The sequence below is a fragment of the Mytilus californianus genome, unplaced genomic scaffold (genome assembly GCF_021869535.1).
Source record: "Mytilus californianus isolate M0D057914Y unplaced genomic scaffold, xbMytCali1.0.p SCAF_9, whole genome shotgun sequence".
NCBI classification, from domain to species: Eukaryota; Metazoa; Mollusca; class Bivalvia; order Mytilida; family Mytilidae; genus Mytilus; species Mytilus californianus.
Window position 1 is genome coordinate 94513916 of NW_026262745.1, and position 26327 is coordinate 94540242.

At 32.8% G+C, this 26327-nt stretch overlaps 1 protein-coding gene across 3 annotated transcripts in view; it reads left to right on the forward strand.

The window, feature by feature from the left end:
• LOC127716379 (SWI/SNF-related matrix-associated actin-dependent regulator of chromatin subfamily A member 5-like) overlaps nucleotides 1–26327 on the forward strand; it is a 64569-nt gene that overhangs the window by 26352 nt on the left and 11890 nt on the right. For 2 of the 3 annotated variants that reach the window (XM_052222561.1, XM_052222563.1), the window contains exons 11-23: nucleotides 149–285; nucleotides 3776–3865; nucleotides 7512–7633; nucleotides 8252–8404; nucleotides 10149–10281; nucleotides 12524–12669; nucleotides 14279–14479; nucleotides 15438–15500; nucleotides 17982–18071; nucleotides 18962–19138; nucleotides 21409–21492; nucleotides 22038–22091; nucleotides 23021–23110. In XM_052222561.1, the coding sequence (XP_052078521.1) occupies nucleotides 149–285; nucleotides 3776–3865; nucleotides 7512–7633; nucleotides 8252–8404; nucleotides 10149–10281; nucleotides 12524–12669; nucleotides 14279–14479; nucleotides 15438–15500; nucleotides 17982–18071; nucleotides 18962–19138; nucleotides 21409–21492; nucleotides 22038–22091; nucleotides 23021–23110 (1540 nt within the window). The remainder of the gene's footprint in view (nucleotides 1–148; nucleotides 286–3775; nucleotides 3866–7511; nucleotides 7634–8251; nucleotides 8405–10148; nucleotides 10282–12523; nucleotides 12670–14278; nucleotides 14480–15437; nucleotides 15501–17981; nucleotides 18072–18961; nucleotides 19139–21408; nucleotides 21493–22037; nucleotides 22092–23020; nucleotides 23111–26327) is intronic. The other variant, XM_052222562.1, reaches the window with a different exon arrangement.

A 26327-nucleotide genomic window follows, 5' to 3' on the forward strand; every position in this document is an offset into this window, starting at 1 on the left:
ATTTGTAAATAACTTATTTCTATTTTAATACCAATCTAAGTCACACTTTGGCAAACAGAAACTGGTACTAACTTATTATTAATGTAAAGTTTCCTGTATTGTATGTATTGAAACATTGTATTTTGATATTGTTATATAATTATTTTAGGTATACCAAGATTTTACTGAAAGATATTAATATTGTAAATGGTTGTGGTGAGAACAACAAGATGAGATTGTTAAATATTCTGATGCAACTGAGGAAATGTACTAACCATGCCTATCTTTTTGAGGGGGCAGAGCCAGGTAAAAACTTTTTTTTTTTAGAATTACATACTGAAGCCTTTTGTCAACCATTATACATACTTAATCTTTTTTTCATTTCTATAGAAAAATCTAAGGATGTTTTTAATACAGTTAACTCTCTCTGTCTTGAAATTTTGGATGAGTCGAAGTATTCCCGATGGCCTGAACTTTGTTCCATATAAATATATGTATTTTGACTCCTGATGAGTTGAAATTGGGTTAATGGAAATTTTGGTTGACTTGAACAAAATTTACAGTCACAAGTGTAACAAAAGCTTTCAAAATTCATTATTTAACTCAAACTTAAACACATATGTCAAAACATGATCTCGGTATTTAAATGGATTGAGGAGTTAATCTGACAATACACGTGTAATCAAATTTCTGGTCACTTACCACTGTATTGATTTAAGACATTCTTGTTCCACAAGTGATTACCTAAGATCATCTTTGATCACCACGATAAATAATTAGTGATAGATTGTTATAGTTTATGAAAAACTATTTAAAATATTTAAAAACAATTAACCGTAATCATACATTAATGAGCTTGGTTGTGTATAAAGCGTGATTAAGACTTCCATTGGTGATCAACTCAAAACTACTCAATCTGTGTGTTTAACTTTTTGTATTTTCTCTTGCAGAAAAAGATTGAAATAAAAGAAAATGAAAAGAAATCTAAATTTTCCAACATCTCTTATATATATATACGAGAATGAACAATTTTGTAAACTTTAAATAAGGCTAAGATCGATTGGAAATAACTCTCTCGACTAAAATTTTTAAATTAAAAAAAAATTGCAACTGTACAAAGAAATAAATAAGAAACATCAACCTGAGACCAGAATATCGATCCCCTACCTATATTCATCCGGATTTATTTTAGCCTTACCAAGCTAAGCAAGAGTTGTGTCCCTTGGTCTGTCAAACTTCTGGTTTTCGTTTTAATCGAACTACCAAACCTCCATCCCTCCATCCCTCGATACAATTTATTTTCTAACATATTTTTCTCAGGTACTATAGACCAGAGCTTCATGAAATTTGATATCAAGTTTCATGTGAGCATGCTTCACTGTGTGATGTGTTTTGACAGTTAAGGACAAGTCAATGAATAATATTTGTAAATAATGAAATATTTTAACACACATTGATTTCTGAGCCTCAAATTGCTAGTGAATTTTAGTAAATTATTGTGCTCATAAATTCAAGTTACGGTTGATATTGTGAAATATAATGGAAAGAAACTTTAAGTCTGAAAAATGTAAATTATTAGATCAATTTTAAAAAATGGCATACATTTTTTTCGAACAAAATGAAGTTTATACTAGATATGAAGTTTAATTGAGCTATGGCACTTAAGTTCTAAATATAAACATTTTCCAAAAAAATGGTATTATTTTTATTCCCCATCAAGATAGAAGACAGGATTTTTGTTTTTTGTCTATCAATCGTTTGTCTGTCCCATATCAAGTGCTTCTTATTTCTTATTTGCAGCTATAATCATGATAATCAGGAAGAAAAAGCAAGCTAGAACTTTTTTAAGATTTTGACTTAGACTTGATATTTGGCATTTGGTTGAAAAAAAACTTACAACTGAGATCGAATTAGTTCATGCTACAAAAGTTATCTTTTGATATAGACTTTTTAAATGCTAATATATATATACCTCATGTTTGCGGTATACCATCTTTTCCGCAAGTTTATTATTTTCTGTTTGGTATTAAATTTATAATTAAGATCCATTTTTGTCTCGCCTTGACGGAGTCAAAAAGCGAGACATAGGTATGCTGTCGACGGCGGCGGCGGCGTCAACAATGTATTAGTTTGTGATTAGGTCTAGTTCATGGTGAACCACTAGTGGTAGGTCAATGATATTTGGTATGCAGTTGTATAAGAATTGGCACATCTCATTACCATGGAGATTTTTTAGCCCTGCCCCCTCAGTCAAGGTCTTTTGGCTTTGAAACTTTGCCTAGTTTACATGTATTAGTTTGTGATTAGGTCAGTTTATGGGGAACCACTAGTAGTAGGTCAATGATATTTGGTATGCAGTTGTATAAGCATTGGCATATCTCATTTCCATGGAGATAATTTAGCCCTGCCCCCTCATTCATGGTCTATTGACTTTGAAACTTTTGCTTAGTTTTCATGTATTAGTTTGTGATTAGGTTAGTTTAAGGGTAACTGTTAGTGGTAGGTCAATGATAATTTGTATGCAGTTGTATAAGCATTAGCACATCTCATTTCCATGGAGAATATTTGGTCCTTACCCCTCAGTCATGGTCTATTGACTTTGAAACTTTTGCTTAGTTTACATGTATTGGTTTGTGATTAGGTCAGTTCAAGATGAACAACTAATATTAAGTGAATGATATTCGGTATGCAAATGTATTGGCATTTGCAAGTTTCATTTCCATGGAGATTATATAACCCCACCCCTAATTATGGTTCATTGACTTTGAAACTTTTACATAGTTTACAGGTTAATGTTTGTGTTTAGGTTTGTTTAAAGGGAACGACTTATGAAAAGTCAATGGTATTTGGTTTGCAGTTGTATTAGCATTGGCACATCTCATTTCCATGGAGATTGTTTAGCCCTGTACCTTCAGTCATGGTTCATTGACTTTGAATATTTGCATAACTTACATGTTAAAGTATTGCTATTTTAATTTCAACATTTGCATTATCAAAATAACAAATAGGCAAGACATATCTCTGTGTTAACAGTTTATGTTACTTCTGGTTATCCGTTTATTTGGCAATCACCATGGCAGTCAGCAGGGTTTAAGAACATCCGTTGTTCGACCTGCTAGTCAAATGTGTTTTGTTAAAATATACTTTTTCAATTTTTTGGTCTTTTGGAAAATGTTGTTTGTGCTGTATTTAGACCCCTCTACCAAGAAATTTGTTCTACATGCACACATATAAAAATTGCGGTTTTTATCCAACGCAATCATAGGTTTGAAGGTTGTTTTCAATTTAGACTTGAATATATTTATATATACCACATACTAAATAGGTGACAGAGCAGATTGTTTACCTGAGAAAATGTTGTCAACCTAGGTGAAGACAACTTATTAATACAAGATTTTTGAAGAGGTAACAATCTGCACTATTACCCTCTCAGCTATGTGTTTTTTTAATTTGATTTATTATACTGGATGTTTTTTTAATATTGTCTTTAAAATATTGATCATTGAATTGTTTTGAATTATAGGTCTATATTAAAGTAAGTTATTTGCTTTTCAATTATTGGTTATTGATTGGCTCTGCACCAGAGAGTGACTGTTACCCTCTGAAATAGAGCTGTGTGCAAGAGTAGAATGTCACCAATAAAAAGTTTGCATTTTAACATGAAGCATAATAATAGTATTTGAAGTGGTTGTAACCCCACATGACCATGCCTTATATACCATCATGCTTAAAATTGGGTTCAGAGGTGAAACTGCTTATTATATAGTTATTTATGATACCAAGCTTTTTATTGCAGGTCCTCCTTTTACTACTGATTTGCATTTAGTAGATTCCTGTGGGAAAATGTCTGTTCTACATAAATTATTACCCAAGTTACAGAAGGAAGGTAAGGGATAAAGCATTTAATAGATGTCTTTTTTGTTTGTGTTGTCAATGTATATTCCACATTTCCATTTATTCATATTCTAATGGAAAATGTCAGTTCTATAGGGGAAAAACAAAAACAAAATATTCTTGATAATGAATTCCATGGACCCCGTTTCTTGATGACCTTCATCAGTCACCATCAGGACTAAAATGTGGAACACCAATAATTGAGAGCAAGTTACTGAAGGACAATGAGAGATTTAGTATTTATTTTGACTTCATAATTCTCTAGAAATATTGCACAGCATAAGAGATCTCATTAACCACCAACACCCAACTCATACAAAAGACTGACATACAGACAAAGTCAACATAGAACAACAGAGATAGACTTCAGTTGATGATATCCAATCAAATATACATGTAGTAGTCTATTTAGCTAAGGGCTATTCCATTTAAACATAGCTCATACCCACGGACGGCAAAGAAAAAAAATCTATCCCTGGCTGTTGTCTGAAATAAATTGCTTCTATCCAGTGGTGTGTATTAAAAAAAATTGCATCTCTACATGGATATTGTTAGCTTGAATGAAAATGCTTCTCTGGGGGGCTGTTTTTATGAATGGTGAGAGAATCATTTGGTTTTATGTACTTCCGGTTTATGTTCATACGGGTTACAAATTTGGGTTATCTCCCGTGAAATTTGGATTATCTCCCATTTCGCAATGGTGGCGTCCTGGGGTTTAGCAGACGTCTCGTCGTGGTTAACAACAATTGGATTGCCACCGGGTATAACAGAGCTGTTTAGATGTATATTATATTATAATGTCGGCGTGGTCGTCTGTTCAATGTAAACAACCTGGTTCAATATTTCTACAACAGAGTTTACCAGAAAACAACCACCATGGTACACTTTCAGTGTTCTATTCTCATGTCACGAGTCTCATAAAATCAGACATAAATAGCCTCTTCAAAATGACTTTTAAGTTTCACATAAATTAAGGGGACAGAAGTTAGGCACATTCATCTTGTGTGGGGAGGAAGATTGGTCGTTTTTCAAATGTTTTATTTCATCAGATACGAAATGGGAAATAAAATTGTTGTCAATGACTGTGTTAAAAAATGGTTTAAATAATTTGTCTATGTCACTGAACAAAAATGTCCCCTTATTAGTTCCATGGATGAAAGAGAGTGTCTAAAGAGATCCAACCACCCACACACGCACACACAAACTGCTTGATTTATATCACTTTATATGCAATATGGGTCGTTTTCAAAAAATGTCCGAATTTCTGTCCTAAGGATCTACAGAAAAAACTGCTTTAGATATTTACTTTTAGTTTTCGCAATAAAGTCAATATTAATTAGTTTTACAACTGCCTTTTCCCTTGTCCCTGGTCTAAAAACACATATTTCACAATTATGTATCTTTTTCAAAAATGTTTTTTTTTGTACAATTTTTTTACTCAAGATTCCTGTAATACATGAAATTATCTGCAACTTATTTTTATTGCTCAACTATAAAAAAAATTTTCTGCAGTAGCTGTTTTCTTCGTGTCCCTTGACTCCATGTCCACTTCATAACGAAACAATACTTCTTTGCGTATGAACTCTTTCCATTATCCTAACAGTTTCCAAGAATCTGCTATTCACTGACTAACTCTACTTCCTATTGACAATATGGCAGCATGGTAGAAGCTTTTAGTTTGGTTAAAAGGGAGATTTTTACATGTAAGTACAGTAGAGAAGCCCAGTACTTTTTAAATTGTCCAATCAAAAACAACATTTAAGAAAAAATGCACAAAAAGCCAAAAACTCGAGATTTTAGAAAAACATACAGACCAATTGGCACAAATGCATTCTGCAATTGAAATTCTTCTAGTAGTGTTAGTGGTGAACTAAATGACTTCATGAGGCAAATACGTCCACTTCATAATGTAAATAACATTATGAAGTGGACAAATGTCGTTATGAAGTGGACACATACCATCATCTTTTAATTGGAAATGAACATTTATTAAAAGGGCAATTAAGACTAAAAAATCAATTTATTCTGTTTTGTTATGAAGTGGACCTATTCCATTACAGGTCTTCTTACATGTTCCAGTGCCAAAAATAAAATCTTGGTTTTTAAGATTGCATATTCTAGACTTTGTTTACTTACATGCTTGTTAATTCAATTTAGTCATTAAAATATTGTTACCAGCATCTTTTTTTTGGGGGAAATTTGAAATCAAATTCGGACATTTTTTGAAAACGACCCATATGTTTATAACATGGAGGTCTCGTAAAAGCAGACCACTTACCGGTATTACTTGTCTATGTCACTGAACAAAAATGTCCCCTTGTTTAGTTCCATGGGATAAAAAAAGAGTGAAGAGATTTTTTGTAATTTCATGTGTCCCGCCGGACTTCATTTCCCGTTTTCACGCTTATTTATTTGATTTTCCTGTGTCACGCTTAACAAAAATCGACCATTCCCGCGTCACGCTTAGAACCCAATGAGTTTTATATGATTGTGAACTGTGCAAGTAGAAATTAAGATGCATAACTTTAAGATATCTTTAATATTGAATGACTGTGCCTTCATACTGATTAAAAGGTTCAAGTTATGAATATTTATTATCAACCCTCAGTGTGCATTGCCAGGGGTGGATCAAGGATCTCTTTTTACAAATGTGTGCTCCCACCCCTCCACTATTTTTTTTTCTTTTTCATCCCATTTTCCCTATTTTTAGGCCTAGAAGCAATCAGCTTTCCATTGCCCCAAACATCAAATCATGAATCCATCCCTGATTGCAACCAGGGGTATGTGATTTTAACAAACAACTCAATTAAATCCAATCATGATGTGCAAACAGTTGCATAAATTAATTGAACAAGTGGTAACAAAAATATACAGGTATACATGGAGTATTTAAACAGAATACTTTGTATTGCCTTACAAAAAAAAAATGACAAAATAATTTTACAAAATGTAGTTTAAGATGTCAGAAGTATTCTGTCATTAGAATTGAAAATAATTTATGTTTTGCTTCTTCCTATAAATTTGACCTTGAAACTTTTTCCTTTCCTCTGAAATAAATAATAATATAGTGAACTTGTACCCTTGACTTTCACACAATTGGGACAGTGTATTATGCCATTCCACATCCCAAAAACATAGGTACATATAGTATATATAACAAAACAACATGATATACCCAGCAAAAGGTTTCTGACAGAGATTGTTGTCAAAAAAAAACTTTCTCATCTCAAAATTAAATTAATTTTGATACCCTCCAATTTTGCCTTTTTAAAAACAAATAAGAATTTTAAATTTGCTTCTGTTGGTGGCAGTAAATTATAAAGAAAAAAATTGCTTCTGTAGGAGGTGTCTGGATGTAAAAAAAAACACTTCTATTGGTGGTGGTGGAACAGAAAAAATCACTTCTCTACCATTGCTGAACTTGAAGAATATCACTTCTATGGGGGGGTACCTTGAAATTTCAGGTGCCTTCCTGGGGGTTGAGCTATGTTTAAATGGAATAGCCCTTAGATCTTTTTTTTATTTTTTGATAAATTTTGTAAAATAAGGGAGTAGTTGAGTTTACAAACTAAACATGCTGAAAGGGAAAGTTCTAAAACAGTGGTATATAACAAAAATGTATTCTTTGTTGTTTTTAGGTCACAGAGTCCTGTTATTCTGTCAGATGACCAGAATGATGGACATTTTAGAGGACTATGTATTTTGGCAGGGATATGAATTCTGTAGATTAGATGGAAGCACTGCTCACTCAGAGAGAACTGTAAGTATATCAGTTCCTACTTATTGTTAAGAGTTATTTTGGAAGTTTAAGGACTAGGTACAGGGATGAGGGTACATATGAAGGGATTGTTGCATTTGTCATTCTCAAGGTCGCAGGACATTGGGCAAAGACCAGAAAAAATTGGTTTGGTCCAGTTAAGTGATATGCATTACTGGACCAAATGACCAGTAAAACTTTTATTTTGACCAAATCATATGTGTAAATGTACAGTAAAAAAGAGTCTGGTCCAGTTGAGAAGAATGGTTTACTGGACCAAATGTCCAGTTGATTTCTCAAAGCCTTGGGGACGACCGTAATGTTGGAAAGATTATACTGTAGAAACATCAATATCTTTAGGGTTAAAATTTTATGATTTTTTTTTTTTTTTAAATTGATTCCGTTTGACTAAATTTCGTGTTTTCCAGTATCAAAAAGTAATTTTTTGAATGGCAGTGAGATTGACAAGAAAGACAATTCAAATGGTATATTCATGTTGAGAAAAGGAGATTGAGGTGTAATAATGCTAATATAATGACAGGAGTTTATAAAGAGGCATTACACAATCAATTTTTTCTGTTGAGAAGATCTGAGGACTGTTACTGTATTGTCTAATTACAGGAAGCTATCAATGAGTTTAACAAGAAAGACAGTAAAAAGTTTATTTTCCTGCTGAGTACCAGAGCTGGAGGACTTGGTATTAACCTGGCTACAGCTGATATTGTTATCTTTTATGACTCAGACTGGAATCCACAGAGTGACTTACAGGCTATGGTAAGTACCCTTCAATAGCGAAAATTATGGGAAAAGACTTTATAAAAAGTGAGGCAAAAGATACCAAAGTGACATTCCAAAATCATAAGTTGAAATTAAACTGACAACGCCATGGCTAAAAAAGAAAAAGACAAACATAGAAACAATAGTACACATAACACAATATAGAAAACTAAAGACTTAGCAACTGTAACCCCACCAAAAATTTGGGGTGATCTCAGGTGCCCTGAAAGGTTGAGCAGTTCCTGCTAAGTTTCATTAAGTTGTGTCTTATCCCTTTTGCATATTTCAGCAAATAAAATATGTTTAAACTAAGTGAAAATTATAGAAAAAGGGGGAGAAGATAGCAAGGAACAATCAAAACCCATAAGTTGAAGAAAGTCAAAGGACAGATAGCATCATGACACAAGGCAAATGAACAGTCCACATATATAACATTACACAGAAAACTGAAGATTGGCATCATGAACTCCACTAAATGCCACGATTGACCTCTGGTGGGCATCATGAACACCACTAGATGCCACCGTTGACCTCTGGTGTTCTGAATAAGTGGTCCGCAGTTGCTGTACCACAGCATGTCAGTGATGTTCCATAACAACCTATAGCTAATGGTGTGAATAGGTGCCCAAAACATTACAATTACAGAATAAAGATGAAAGAAAAATAATCAAATTTGCTAAATATAAAAATAAGGAGATGTGGTATGATTGCCAATGACACAACTATCCACCAAAGTTCAAATGAAGTGGATGTAAGCAATTATAGGCAACCGTACGGCCTTCAACAATGAGAAAAACCGTATGGTTGGCTATAAAGGCTATAAAGGCCCCGACATGAAGAATATGAAACAATTCAATTGAGAAAACTAACTGCCTAATTTATAACAAAACAATTTACAAAAAACAAATATGACAGACATGAACCATCGACAACCACTGAACTACAGACTCCTGACTTGGGACAGGCACATCAAGAATATGGCGAGGTTAAACATGTTTGTGAGCACTCACCCCTCCCCTTAACCTGGGACAGTGGTGTGATAGTACAACATAAGAACAAACTATAAAAATCAGTTGATAGAAATACATCTAACAAAAACAAAAAGTGGATGTGGACGGGTACTTATACATCCACACAACAAAAAGACACTAAGTACAGATATGAGAGTACTCCCAGTTACTGACAGCTTGTTCAAAGCCAATAACAACTAATAAAACAAATCATGTATCATAGACTAAAATATAAATCGGTACACATCCAACATCCAATAGATTTAGTGTAAAGACTTCATTAACAGTCAGAGAAAAACATGACCTTGTGCAATGCCAAACTATAGGTATCGACAGATTTTAGTACCGTGAAAGTACATATGTGTAATATTTAGTATGGTTTTAATTTACTGACAACAAAATCAATATTTATACCAATAAAAACAATATTCAAAGATTTAATTTCAGTGTTGAATAGGTAACCTTTTAGAATAAGTTTATTTAAAGGACTGATAAGTTTACCTGGATTGTATCTAATGTATGTTACAAATTATGAACAAATGGATATATGGTATGATTGGCCAATGAGAAAACTATCCACCTAATACCAAAAGATGTTAATGTAAGCTACTATGTTTCACCTTAAGACTTCACCATTGAGCAAAACCAATACCGTATAGTGGCAATGTCTTGTTAAAAAACCCAAAATGACAAATATGTTTCAGTTAACATGGTAATTTTGTCTCTTCCAGGATAGAGCACATCGAATTGGTCAGACAAAACAAGTACAAATCTTCCGTTTCATTACGGAAAATACTGTGGAGGAGAGAATCATAGAAAGGGCTGAGATGAAACTGAGGCTTGATAGGATTGTTATTCAACAAGGTATGATTCTAACTTCAAATCTGATCATCTGGTTTATGGAAACTATAAATTCAGAAATGTTTGCGAGGATTTTATTATTTTGAAAATTGTGACGAGATAGGTGTTGCAATAAAATGATTTGTATTTTGAATTATGGTAGCATAATTTTAATGCAGGATTTCTTAAAATGGCTATAAAACTCATTTGTGTATATATAGATTGTCCAATAACACAATAATAAATGCACCCAATAATTTCTGAATTAACAGTATTATGAAAACTGCAGCAAGATAGGTTTGGCATGAATAAAAACATGAATTCAGAATTATGGAACGTTTGATGAATTACAGTAATCGATTTCTTATTTTTGTCTATTGTTCAACAAATCACAACATTAAATGCACACACAAATTTCTGATTTTACAGTATTAATAATGGTATTAACTGGAATGTCAGTTTAAATCACAGCGCTAGTCCTTTGATAAGAAACTGACAAAACACAATGGGAGATTATTTTGGAGGTAAAGATTGCACTGAGCTTGACAGCTAAATATTTAATTATATTCCAGACCTTACCTAACATATACATGTATATTGCAGTGAGGTGAAAATACATTAAATCCAATTTATGCCAATGTCAAGCAATTTATTATATTAAAATGATGTGTATTTGTTTAGTCATACTTGACCAAGAAAGTGATTTTATTAAAGATTGCGTTATTTTCAAAAGTAGTACAAGGCATATAAAATTATCTTTTCTACCTAAAATTATGAAAAAGGAAAATAACTCCTATTCAAAACACTAACTTTTATTCCATTTACTTAATACAATGCATTTCTCAATATGAAATAAAAGTAATTTTTCCACTCAGTGATCATAAGCAGTTAAATTAGCTTTAAATATATTTCTTTGACCATTATTATGCCTAAACTAGCTTTCAATTAACTTGTTCACATGCACCACACTAAATTTAGGTCACCTTTTTCTTCATTTACACATGTATGGCTTTGGTTAAGGGCATATGATACAGTTACAGTGAGGTAATAACTTTGCTTAGGTAAAATGTTATTTTTCACGACTTAAAACTGTGACATGTATTGGGAAAAGATGCATTTTTCAACTGATTTTTATCATTATACACCCGCTTTAAAAATGTGGGGGTATACTGTTTTACCTCTGTCTGTCCTTCCGTCAGTCCGTCCGTCCCATGAATATTTTTGTCGCATTTTTCTCAGGAACTACTTGACAAGGATTTCTGAAATTTGGTTTCAGGGTTTATATAAGTAAGTTACACCGTGTGATGAGTTTTCAGATTCATCACTCAACAACTTCCTGTTTACCGAAATATTTCGGCGAGGGTATCATCAGTGAGCAGTAGCTCACAGTTTTACTTGTTCAAACTGATTTAACTTGGAAACAAGTTCATAGACCTCTCTTTTTAAAAATGACATTTGGCTTGATTTTGAGTGAGGGCTATTCCATTAAAATGTATGTGGAGGTCAGGAAGGGACTTTCAAAATATCCCTACAACCAAGAACCATTTTTTAGATAATTTTGCATAATGGTAATAGATGCAAACTGAAAAAGACCCATGACCCACATTCAATAATTAAACTTCTCTTCCTACCCTCCCACAGACATTTTAATGGAATAGCCCTGAAAATTATTTGTGCCAATTTTTATCAACAAATTGCTTATGAAATTTTTTTAAATTGGATAAATATAAAGCAAAAAATGTCGTTTTTTGACTAAAATCATGAAAATGTGATAAAAATGAATTATTTCAAAAAAATTATTACACAAATCCTAAGCACACTTATGAAGAGAAGATATTCCTAATGTTTTTACAAAAATCCACTTGCATTTGTCTTTTGAAGCAAACAAATTTGGTATGTGTTTCCAAAGGAAAGATATGTCAAAGAAACAGAAATTTCAAGTAAATGTCAAAAATTGACCACTGAAAATGATAGTGCGAGTGGGGCATCCGTGTACTATGGACACATTCTTGTTGTATTTGGTTTCTCTGTGGTGTATTTAATTAAGAAGCTTAATATTTTTACAGAAAGATTTCAACAAGTTATATTCGGCACAAAGATGTTTTTGTCTCTGGTTTCCATGTGGTGTAATGAATTAATTTGCATAATATTTTTACAAATTACAGGAAGATTACAACATGATTCCAACAACTTATATTTGGCACAAAGATGTTTTTGTCTGGTTTCCATTGTGGTGTCTTTAACTAATTACCAAAAATTTTTACAGGAAGATTACAACATGATTCCAGGAAATTAGATAAGAAGAACATGTTATCTATGATCCAACATGGAGCCAGACATGTATGTGCCTCCAAAGATTCAGAAATCACAGACGAAAATATTGATCAAATTCTATCCAAAGGAAAAACAAAGGTCAGTTATTTTGTATCATTTCTCTTATTCATAAGTTAATGTAATTTTTGTACCACTGATAATCATGAAAATATTCAACTTAATTTAGAAATAAGAAGATGTGGTATTATTGCCAATGAGACAACTCTGCCACAGAGACCAAAATGACTAAGAAGTTAAGAGTCATATCTATACTTTTAAATGAGAAGACCTTATTTTGTGTGTCACTTCTCTTCCTTCCACAATAAATTAATCAGCATGCCTCTGTGTCCTATAGGTACCATGCATAGTCGTATTTGTCATCCTCGCTTATGATCTTTCAGTTTGGGTTATTTTGGGAGGAAAACGAAAAAAAAGACGTCCGAATATTATTTCCGTCATCGGACGGACTTTTAAGTTGTAGACAAGACTTCCGTTTAGGACTGTTTTAAAATTACACATAATTTTCATAATATAAGTACTTGGGGACAGGAAAATGGTTTTCACGTTTTTCTGTATACTATGATCATACATATACTATAAATAAAGTGTATTTGCTATTTACTATCAATTCCTAGTTTACTATCTATGGCGGTCACTGATATATTATATAGAGAATCTATATATAATATATCAGTGACCGCCGTGGATAGTATTAAACTTGGAATTGATAGTAAATAGCAAATACACTTTATTTATTTTATGTGTATGTTCATAGAATACAGAAAAACCTGAAAATAATTGAAATTAACAGAAAACAAAAAGTAACGGACTTTGGAAAAAAGGGGGAGGGCTAAAATAAATGCCATAGTGTTCTTAAAGAACAATTTAATTACAACACATTAATTAAATGTTAAGTAAAGTTTGATTATCAAATTGGAACACATAGGAAATACAAAAAAAATATCACAGCTCTATCAATTCACTTATTTGTCATGTGGTCCACATGCTCTGTGTTGATTTTTTATAATGTCATGATCCGGTAACTTTTGGCAACAAACTGGAAGGTTGATTAGCATTGAGTGAAATATTATTTGTCGATAATAATACATTATAGATTGTAATAAATATAAAAAAGATGCATACAGGACTTAGTTTAGTATATATGCATGATTTCAAGCAGTTACAAAAAGTTTATTTCCTGGATTCTGGTGGCAAAAAGGGGTTAAGGACAATGTAACACAGACTTTACAAGGCTGATTACAGTAATATTATCCCTGTTGCTTTGACTGTCTAGAGTAGAGTACATCCTTTAAAATCTGTTCAGTTATTTGGAGTGTTCAGAAGATGTTATATACCTGTTGTATGCCTTAAAAAAAATATTGCCTGAAAAATAATTTTGTTTATTTTTTTTTTATTTAAACATTTTATCATCCTGAATATATGCATTTGATATGTTCTATCAGACTATTCATATTTTAAGCTCTGCCATCTGTCCCTTCATTAGTCCCATATCTGGTTAAAGTTTTTGTTTAAGATAGGTTAAAGTTTTTGTTCAGGGTAGTTTCAATATGAAGTGAACTTTTTACAATACATGGCAAATAAGGATTTTGACCAATTTGACCTAGATTTCATGGTTCACTGCACATGGAAATCAGATAGTGTGAGAAGGTCATGGTTTTCTTTAGACACATATTCTTGTTATTTTTAGACTGATGAAGTGAAAAGTAAGCTGGATAAGGTTAGTGATGGTAACATGAAGTCATTCACGATGGACGAGGAACCGTTCACATTGTATAAGTTTGAAGGAGAGGATTATAGGAAGAAACAGTTACTGTTAGAACCAGAGGTGGTGTTTCAAGATAAGAGTGAAAGAAGGGCAAAGAGAGATGCTGTTGAAAGGTCTAAAATGGTTTGTAACTTAAAGTGATAAAGAAGGGATATGGTATACTTATTATATTCTGTATTACTGGCAAAAAGTCCCGACACTATCTCGAAAGAAGTCATGGCAAAGAAACAATTTTTGATACAAATTTCAGGGCTCACACTTTTTTTTAGAAAATAAAAGAAAACAAACTACACAGACAGTAGATTTTACTTATTTATTTATGACACAAATTTCTACACACACTGAACTGCTTCAGTGATGTCATAGTGGCATGCTGTTTCAAGACCAGTTCAAAACAAAGACTTGAAAATTGGTATTTGCTTCTTCTCTACAAAACACCCAGCATTTAGTGGTTCGACCAAAGACTGGTAACCTCGAAGTCAGAATAATTTTTCCGGTAGGGTGACATCTTTTCCTGCTGACTGTAACTTCCTGTAGGTCTTGTACAAAGCTGGGTCTATAGTCATATCACATTAGCGTGTCCTCACCCTGAATTATAATATAACTAGCCTCTAGATGTTAACAATCCATTCATCCATTTTATACACACTTGACAATACTCCATTGCAAGTATAGAAACAAGTAAAATCTCACAGGTTTGGGCTTCAAAAAGTGAGAAATTTAATCTCTGCAAAAAGACTCCACTTTGCAATCATGAAAATACATTTAATTTGCCTGTGTAGATAAAAATCCACCCATCCATCCATCATGCACACACATGACAAAACTCCATTGCAAGTATAGAAACAAATAAAATCTCACCAGTTTGGTCCTAAAAAAGCAAGAAATTTAATCTCTGATGAAAGACACCATTTTGAAAGTAAAGAAACAAATACAATCTTACAGTGTTGGCCTTTATAAAGCAGGAAATTTATTTTCTGCAAAAAGACACCAGTTTGCAGTAGGTGTGAACTTGTATGATATTTATTCATTGACATTTTTTTTTCATGAAATGATTGTTTATTTTTATTTTTATTTTCAGATCACATATGTCTCAGAGAAGGAACTATTTGATACAAGTCTTTCTTCTTTTATTAAAAAAAGGGTAAGATTCATATACATGATATAGCTTGTTATTTATATCCTACCATTACCAGAAATTAGTCTGAAATTATTATAATGTGCCAAGGGTTGTTTTCATGTTTTAATGGTAAGGGAGGGGCGTCCTTATGTTTTTGTCGAGCCTTCGACTTTTGTTGAAAAAGCGATACATAGTGATCATACATTCCGTCGGCGGCGGCGGCGTCCACAAATATTCACTCTGTGGTTAAAGTTTTTGAAATTTTAATAACTTTCTTAAACTATCCTGGATTTCTACCAAACTTGGACAGAAGCTTGTTTATGATCATAAGATAATATTCAAAAGTAAATTTTGTAAAAACAAATTTCCATTTTTTCCGTATTTTACTTATAAATGGACTTAGTTTTTCTGCCAGGAAACATTACATTCACTCTGTGGTTAAAGTTTTTAAAATTTTAACAACTTTCTTAAACTTTTTAACAACTTTCTTAAACTATCATGGATTTGTACCAAACTTGGATAGAAGCTTGTTTTATAATTAAAAGCTAGTATCTAGAAGGAAATTTTGTTAAAATTTTGTTCCATTTTTTCCTTATTTTACTTATAAATGGACTTAGTTTTTCTTCCAGTTAACATTACATACAGTCTGCAGTTTAAGTTTTTAAAACATTTATTAGATTCATAAACTACATGTATCCTGGATTTTTACCAAACTTGGACAGAAGCTACTTACTATCAAAAGATAGTATAGAGAGGAATATTTTTATTAATTTTTTTCCTCATTTTTGTTGAGTCTGCGATTAACAGCAAAAGTAGGTGAGACACTGGGTTCTGCGGAACTCTTACAAATTTTTTTAAAACCCTATCACTTTCAAATTTTTTTTTGTCCCCTGATGTCATATTCTGTTGACCATTCTTTTCCTGTAATGCCCAAACATGTAGGGGGCATTAAGTTTTACACTTGATTGTCTGTACGTCCAAAAATAAGTTTACCATTTTCAAACTTTAGTTTTCCTCAAACAAATGTTATGAAACTTGTACTTAATTCTTATTACCACCAAACACAGATCAAATTTGAATGTGGGTAGCGTCACTTTTGCTCTTCTCCAGTTATGTCCCTTTATAAAGGGAAAAATTGCTGAATTTGCTGTTTCTGCAATCTACTTTACTTTGCCTCAATCAAATGTTATGAAACTTACACACAGTGCTTTAATATTACCACCAAACATGAATCAATGTTGATTTTGGGTGACTTCTTTCAACCTTCTCGAGTTATGATCCTTTATAAATAGAAAATCTATGAATTTGCTGTATACTTACAGGTTGCACTTTATGAATACAGCTGTTTCACAAACCACACCTCTTTTGGAGGGGGGGGGGGGGGGGGATATATTATATTCATAGATATTTTGTTTTGTTTATGTACTGGTTCCCAGATATGATCTCTGTGTTTTATCTCATAGAGACATAACTTGGGAATGTTACCAGTATAAATAAACATGAATAGCGGGTGCCTTGAATTCTGAAGAAGACCCAAAAAGAAGGGAGGGGTAGTACAGAATTTGAGTAAAGGTTTAAACTCTTAGAAGTTTGTGGCATATAAATGTTGAAAATATGCCACACAGCCCTATATTTTGACCTTTGCAAAAAATAGTAGTGCATATGAGCTTTCCATTCCAGGATACAATTTTTTACGAAACTTCATTGTAAAAGTGGTACAGTTTTAGCCGTAAAAGGAGTTCCTATGGGAAATTGCATTGTCTATATTTACAGAAATGCAACCTAAAAGTGGGGGTCATCTGTGTAGAGGAAGCTCTACTAACATCTGTGCAAACATCTGGTCTATTCAAATACATCTTGCATGAAATTTTACATTTATGAATATTCTGTGCAGAGTTATAGGTCCTGATTTGTCTGTTCAATATATTGAGTAAATTCTAGGTGAATAACAAGTAATTATCAATGAGACAGCTTTCCAAAAATGCAAAAATAAGCATCAGGCGGTTTATATACAATATTTTATATGTTCAAGAAAAGAACTTCAATGACTGTTTATATACAATTTTCAATTGACATAGTTTTAAGTTTAGAGTTATTTCCCTTTTTCACTATGCATGCTCCAGGTCAACTAACACAAATTCTTACATAATTTAACCATTGAAAGAGTTGCTATTTTCAACTGACAATTGAGACTTTAATTAGCCTTTGGAATTTTTTGATTTGTAAATGCAAAACAACTCATTTCTGTTCCAATGAATTATGAATACTGTAAATTCAGAAATTGTTATGAGGTTTTTATTTATGTGAATAATGCTACTAGGTGAGAATCACAATATAAAGAACTCACGTTTTGATATCAAATACTTTTATCTGTATACCTGCATATGCATTAACCAGTCTCATCAATTAGTCTGAATTTACAGTAATCATGTATCAGGATCCAAATTTGCATTGTTGTTTGGTTGCTGTCTTACTGGTGTCTAGTCACGTATCACTATATTTTAGGTTAATGGTAAATGGAAGTCAGCCTGCCATTATTACCAGCAATACTGTATAGAGGAGGCTAGAAAACAAGATTCTCAGGAATTATACAAGGTAGGTCTGTCATTATTACCAGCAATACTGTATAGAGGAGGCCAGAAAACAAGACTCTCAGGAATTATACAAGGTAGGTCTGTCATTATTACCAGCAATACTGTATAGAGGAGGCCAGAAAACAAGACTCTCAGGAATTATACAAGGTAGGTCTGTCATTATTACCAGCAATACTGTATAGAGGAGGCCAGAAAACAAGACTCTCAGGAATTATACAAGGTAGGTCTGTCATGAAGAAAATACAATCAGGGTCTATTTTACATGTAAAATCAGTGTCATAATCATTTTATATTAGTCAATAATTTAGGTTTATTTAAGTTGCTATTATCATAGATTTGCCTTTATAAGAAATAAACAAAAATGCATCACTCTTACTAGTACATTTTCTAAAATACAATTTATTTGTTCATGTTGTTTATCATGTTTATTCACCATTATAATGCTATTACATGTAGTTTGAAAACTATTCAGCAATATATTGCTATTTAATGTTGTTGATTCCCCATCATGTTGATATTCAAATGTATAATGTATTTGTACATATATGTTTGAATACAGGAAAAGTATTTTTTCAAATGAAGAATAAAAACCAACTAGAAATAAAATTAGTGAACCCTCCCTCTGGAAATGATTTGATAGGTGACATTTACAAAAAAAAATTATTCACCTTTGCTGATTCCTGATATCAAAATCATTAAATTGAAAAACGTTCATTTGAAAAAGATATTGAAAAATCAGTGCACTTTCTAAAACTGAAATACTAAAAGAATGGTCCGTCTAACTAAAAATGTCAGCCCAGAGTAGAGGGGAACTCTATATATTCTGGGGCAGCCTTTAGTTTTTTCGTACATTTAGCTCTTTAAAATGAAAATTTTCATCTTTCTTTTCAGATAGAGCATTTTTGTAGAGCCTCTGTAAAAAAGTGGCATAAAATGTCTGAAGAGGAGAGACAGGTTTACATCAATCTGATGAAAAAAGATGAAGACAATTATGAGCAAGGGAGAAAACTCTTGAATCGATACAAAAAAGAAATTACTGACACAATGAGTCAGATACAAACTACTTTGGTAAAATTTTTAATATTTGTGGGGTTAAGATTGCACTAAAGGAAGTACACCACTAATTCATTGCCCCATTACTTTCTATGTTTAATTCCTCAATTTCAAGCAGACACGGCTCTGTTGTTTTAAGTTCAAATAAAGTGACAATCATTGCATTTCAAAGCAACACTTTATGGTGTTTTGTACTGAAATAATCAACATACCTTTAATGGCATATAAGAGAGAACTGGTTCCTCGGAACAGGAACTTCGGATGTACAAAAACAGGTACTTCGGATCTGACAAACAGGCAAAATGTACCCTCCTTTTTAAATTTCATGCAAATTTTTTTATTATCCAAAATTATAAGTCAAAAAGTGTTCTACAAAGATCACAAGTCATTCAGCTTTCATATTCTACATATTTTGAAAGTTCCACCCATGCGTAGGAATTATTTTTTTGTTAAATATGTACTACTTTCTGGTATGTGCTTTCTGACCAGGTCCAAATTAGTGGTGTTACACCTAAATGCACAAAGGAATATAACTCCAATTCAAAATATTGCTTACCATGTAAAAGTAATCTTTTCTGACAGGATTCACTAGTGCTTTGATTATAACCCAGTGTCTATGGAAAGTAGTCTGAATGATTCAGTGTTTGCATGATTCAAATTCTACATTTTATCTGTTTATTTCCAATTGATAAAATTGTGTAACTACTGTAAAAATAAGGCAGATGAGTATCATTCATTGATGTTAGAGGAGGACAGGATTACGGCTGCCATAATTGGAAAATTTCCTTGGTTGTTTGGAACACAGATATTCCTAAACAGTAAACAAATTTATGATGGCAATCATAAAACTTTCGAAGAGAGGACTTCAATTTTTTCACTTGAAACTCTTGATTCAATATCTTCCTTGTAAGCAGTAACCTTTAATCAAGGAAATCATGATGGTTCACAATTTAAAAGCTGAAATCATCTTTTTTATTGTAAAGTTTTGTATTCAATCAATCCTGAATTTCTAAATGTAAAAAAATTAAGGCATACTTAATTGTATCTTCAAGAGGTATCTTTTATTTCAAGTTCAATCGTATAGATTGGGTCAACACATTACTTGTTACTGAAATTACCTTCATCAATTTATTTGAGATCAAAAGTTAGAAAGAGTGTCTTCAACATGAAGTAATAACCTACACTTCACTGCAATTTCAGGAACGTTCCTACCATTTTATAAGTATGATGTATTTGTACAAATACTGGTCATGATATGCCTAAATACTGTCTTTGTAAGATACTGGGAACATAAAAAATTTCATTAATACCTTAATTAAGTCTTTCCACTTTTCTTTTACTCTTATCAATACACAGGTCTCGTCTCCCCTGAAAAGATATTAACTCCAGACATATATATTTGAGCGTCACATGACTTTACAAACACCACCATGCTCGCGGACCTAAATTTAGGATAAAACATTCCATATCCAAATATAGAAAGTGAAACTTCCAAGACGAAGTGTTACTCAGTATTCCTACAAGTTCAAACAAAATGCACACACATCAAATAAAAAAACAGGAAGTCAGAGTTGCCGTAGAAAATACAGAAAATTTATAAAGGAAGATGTAAGGATTATTATTCATTAGGAAATCCAGGCTGTCCGTTGGGCTGTCCGGGATGTATAAATAAGCAGCCACGTTCGGTCAGAATATGGACGTCAAGTCCAATGCCTCGCATAGAGAGAGTGCCAATATCAACCAACCAACCAATCAATCAATCAATCTATTTAATACGGGTCCAAGATCTCATCTGTTTCTTTTTTCACTTGTTCCAAGAGACCCTATCCCATGTGTTTGATAAGTATATCAGTCAACCAACCAACCAACCAATCAATCAATCAATCAATCAATCAAAAAAATCAATTAATCAATCATGTTTCAAAGGGGAAAGACTGTTAACAATTGTTTTTAAAACAATTGATTAATATTTACTTAAAATACACTAAACACTGTTTGATATTTACAGGTATGCGTATGTATTTTTCCGATATGGAGGTGTTACATCTTATGTTACAAAGTCTATTCAAATTATTTTCATGTTAAAGGCCTCACTTTGACTTTGAGATAAAAAACAGCAATAAAAGGGCTTTTCCTTTGCTTTTGTGTTTTTTTTTTTCTGTGCATTTGCTGATTTAGTGGCATAGATGGATACCCATATCCTTTGTTTTTCTATTATAATATAGCCAACTATCCTTTATATAAAAAAAAAGTCTTAAGTCTTACAATCCATTTTATATTTTCAGAGGAAGCTTCATAAAGCCACACAAGAAATTGGTTATTCCACTGTTAAAATATTATGGCCAAAAGAGCCTGAAAGATCTGTCAAGGTAAGATAGAGTCATATATATAAGCCATGAGAGCTCTGATTTTCAAATTTGAAATCAGTAAAGAAAAATTACAGACTTCTAGTTATGGATATTGAGAATTTCAAAAAATGACTGAAATTTGGAGATATATTGATTAAGATTTACATGTCCAAGTCCGATCCACCACCTTACGATACTCGATGCTTTTACAGTGTTTGTCCTCGTATGCTTTTAAAATTTCAATTATTCCGGACCAATCATGTATGCCTATATAAGGGCTGTTCCAGAATCAAACTCATGGGAGGCCCTTTTTTTTTTTTAATTTTGACACCCACAAATGAAAATTTTCACTAATGATTCCTACAAAATTCTGAGAAAATGCAAACAACCATATTTAAGTTAGTTTGAGTGCTTCACAATCACCAACCCCTAACCACAAAATAATTTTTTGAGCTTCTATAAGAAACAAAACATTACAACAAAAAGAAAATGTTACCACATGGTTCTTGTGTGCTAGAAGAAAATTGAGCTAAATTTATTGAAGAAATGATTCTTTTTTCTTTCAGCTGAGTGAAAAAAGATTAGAAGAAATTGTATGGGAACAATTTGACCTTAATAAGGTATTTAAACTAATGTCTCTTTAATGTAAACATATAGAGAGAGATGGTATGATTTTCCAATGGGATAAGTACTGTAAATTCAGAAATAAATACGAGGTTTTTATTAATGCGAATAATGCTACTGAATTAGTATCGTAATAAAAAGAATTTGCATTCTTATATATGATACTTATAACTGCATGCAGATTTTCCTGAAATCGCAATAATTAATCTTGCATTTAAGTCCATTCTACAAAATTCGCAATAATAAATGCACACGATGATTTCTGAATTTACAGTATATCTACCAGAGACCAAAGGAAGATGATGTAAACATCTAGACTGCCTTCAATAATGAGCAAAACCTATATTGTATAGTCAGCTATGAAAGCTGTGGCATTTCAAATTTCTTTCATTCTTTAGAGAAAAGAAAATAGTTTGAAAATTTGATTGATTCAAATGAATTGTGTAGTAAAATTTATATAAAGATGTCTGATAAGTATTCATTTTATATTAAACTACCATTACAAGGCTATTTCATTAAAAAAAAATTGGGGGGGAGGGTAGGTAATACTTTCTTTGGAATGGTTTTGAATACATCATGTGAACATTGAACCATAAATTATCCACATCAATCTTTTAGAGAAAACTAATGTAATAAAGCATAGCACTAGGTTGTGTTTGCACAAACATAAAAATGAGAAACAACAATAACAACTGTGAAATTATTAAGCTCTACCTAAATATTAGATGAGTATGTATTAATGGTATACTGACATAAGAGGACTCCAAACAAAGTAGCTCCAAATGGAACTTTTGTTAGAGGAATGTCTGTGAAGGACCGAAACTGATCAGGCTATGAATTCTCACCAGGCACTGTCATGTGTTTTTGGCATTTACTATATTTTTTATTTGTCATTATTAAGCTCTACTTTAATCTTTATTTTCAGTTCATGGGTCATTGGAGATCACCATTTCACTTTTATTTACAACAATGTGTAGAGGAGGCCAAAGTTAGCAGACCTGAAGATTTATTATTGGTTTGTTATTTATTCATTGTATGAATTTTAGCTCACCTGGCCCATTGGGCCAAGTGAGCTTTTCTCATCACTTTGCATCCGTCGTCGTCGTCGTCCATTGTCCATTAACCGTTTACAAAAATCTTCTCCTCTGAAACTATTGGGCCAAGTTTGGTTAAACTTGGCCACAATCATCATTAGGGTGTCTAGTTAAAAAAATGTGTCTGATGACCCCACCTGCCAACTTACATGGCCGACATGGCCAAAATAGAACATAGAGGTAAAATGCAGTTTTTGACTTGTATCTCTGAAACTAAAGCATTAAGAGCAATCTGACTTGGGATAAAAATGTTCATCAGGTTAAGATCTATATGTCCTGAAATTTTCAGGCAAATCAGACAACCCATTGTTGGGTTGCTGCCCCTGAATTGGTAATTTTAAGGAAATTTTGCAGTTTTTGGTTATTATCTTGAATATTATTATAGATAAAGATAAACTGTAAACAGCAATAATGTTCAGCAAAGTAACAAAAATTTACTCCTCTGAAACTAGTTAGACAAATTAAACCAAACTTGACCACAATCATCAATAGAGTATATTGAAGGAAAAATGTATCCTATGACCCTGCCATCCAACCAACATGGCCGCAATGGCTAAAAATATAAGATAGGGATTTACTATAGAAGTCTCTGGGAAAAAAAAAAAAAAACCAATTTCAAATTGTCACAACTTGAAAACTAATTTAAATAATGATAAGGGGTCTTCAGTAACTATTGTAAGACTAGTTACTAGTGGGATGACCTGCTTTTAATTTAACTACTGGGCCAAATTAAATTAAACTTGGCCTCAATCATTATTAGGGTATCTAATACTACTTATTATGATTTTAACCTTATTTTACTTGATTTCCAAAACCACCGTATAAAGAGGTGAGCGACACAGGCTCTTGAGAGCCTCTAGTTTTTGTTTGTTAAATGGTGTTTAATATAAAAATAATGAGATGAGGTATGATTGCCAATGAGACAACTATCCACCAAAGTTCAAATAAAGTGGATGTACCGTATTTATTCTAATAAACGCCCCGGGGGCGAAGACAATTTCCAAAAGGGGGGCGTCAATTAGAGAAACGAATTTCGTACCTTACTTCATTGACCTTTAACTGAATTTTGTTGAAACAGACTATAGTTACCTACACGTGTTTCTAATTGTCTCCATAATCTTTAAATAGCGTTTATCGGTAATTTGACTTCATCAAATATTTTGTTAAAATTTTCGAATGAACAAGCGTGCACATCAATGGAACATAATTTCAACAGCTCAATAAGGGGATATCATGTATACAAAAGTATCTGGAGTTATGCAATCGGTGACAAACTAAGATGTGAACAAGAGGAAGATAATCCAAACGATAAATTTGCCGTCAAACTCGTCTTTGTCATTGGAAATGAAGAAAAATGTGTAGGCCACGTGCCGATCGAACATAGTAAAATCTTCAACTTTTTCTTAAAAAGAGGAGGCAAAATCAACGCGACTGTGACTGGAAGCAAGTTTTTTAATATCGGACTTGAAATACCTTGCCTATACACATTTTCCGGGAACAATACTGATATTGAAAAACTTAAAAAATTACTGAAATAGAACAAGGATTTTAATAGTAAGACCAAAATAATGGAATCGAAATCGTCAACACATAAAAATAAATATACGTTTAGTTTTAAACTTAAAGTTATAAAATTTGCCGAAGAAAAAGGGAAACATGCTGCAGCAAAATTTTACAATGTTGACAGAAAACGTGTGCGCGAATGGTCCCAAAATAAATGTAAAATTGAAAGTGGATCAAAAAATCAGAAAAGACTACCAGGTGCTGGACGGCCTGTTAAGTACAAGGAAATTGATCAAAAATTGATGATATGGTTTAAGGAGAAACGAAGTGCGGGAATTCGCGTGACAGGAAAAGCAATGCGAATTGAAGCATTGAGACTTCACAAGGAGAATGGAAGCCAATCGTTTAAGGCATCTCTTGGGTGGTTTAATGAATTTAAAAAGCGTCATAGAATTACGTTCCGACGAGCAACGCATGTAGCCCAACACTCAAAATCAATTGTTGATGACCGCATTGACAAATTTCTAAACTTTGTAATCCGTATGAGACGGTTTCGAGGGTATGCTACAAGTGAAATCGGGAATATGGACGAAACTCCTGTATGGTTTGAAATGCCAGGGAAATCCACATTAGCAGAATGCGGAGAGAGAGAGATACGTATGGCATCAACCGGACACGAAAAAGAAAAATTGACAGTCACGCTAGCTGCATATGCTGATGGCACAAAGCTGCCTCCTTTAGTTCATTTACCCGGTGTTCGTCCACTTCCAAAAAATGAAATACCAAACGGTGTTGTTGTATACATGTGTGGTTCAGGAAAGAAATCTTGGGCCAATGAGGATAGTATCAACTTTTGGTTGAAAAGAGTGTGGGGATTAAACAATCAGAAACGGCGATTACTTGTATGGGATGCATTTAGAGCACATATCACTCCGAGAGTAAAGGAATCAGTACGAATGAAGTACAATTTCGGACATGGCTGTAATTCCCGGAGGCTGCACTTCAAAATTACAACCAGCTGATGTTTCGTGGAATAGGCCATTTAAATCATACATATCGGAAATGTATGACGAATGGTTATTTAATGGACCTGTTGAGAGAACCAAAGGTGGCAACAGACGGGCCCCTTCAAAGTCCGTAATTCTTAGTTGGATTAAAAAAGCATGGGATTCTATCACTCCAGAAATTATACGAAAATCGTTTAAAAAGTGTGGGATCTCGAATGAGTTGGACGGAAGTGAAGATCATTTATTTCAAAATGACCACGATGATGATAATGATCCTTTCGAAGGGTTCGACGTGGAAGATGTCGAAATGGATGAGGAAATGTTGGCTAACGTTTCAGCGTACGACGAAGAAGCCATGGAAGTTAGCGAGAGTGAGGGTGAAATAGATTCTGACCTCAATGAGGCTACAGAATCAGACTATGATAGTCCTGGTCACTGAAAACAATAACATTTGATGTATAAATTTATTCAATATTAGTTTAGAAATGCATGCCTGTTTATAACGTTGAACTTTACTGATAGCGTACTGCGTAACTGACAGATCTATTTTTGGAACTTGTACACACTGTGTTATATTATCGGAGTGGATTAAAACATGGGCATTATTGATTTTTCGTTTCATGTTTCT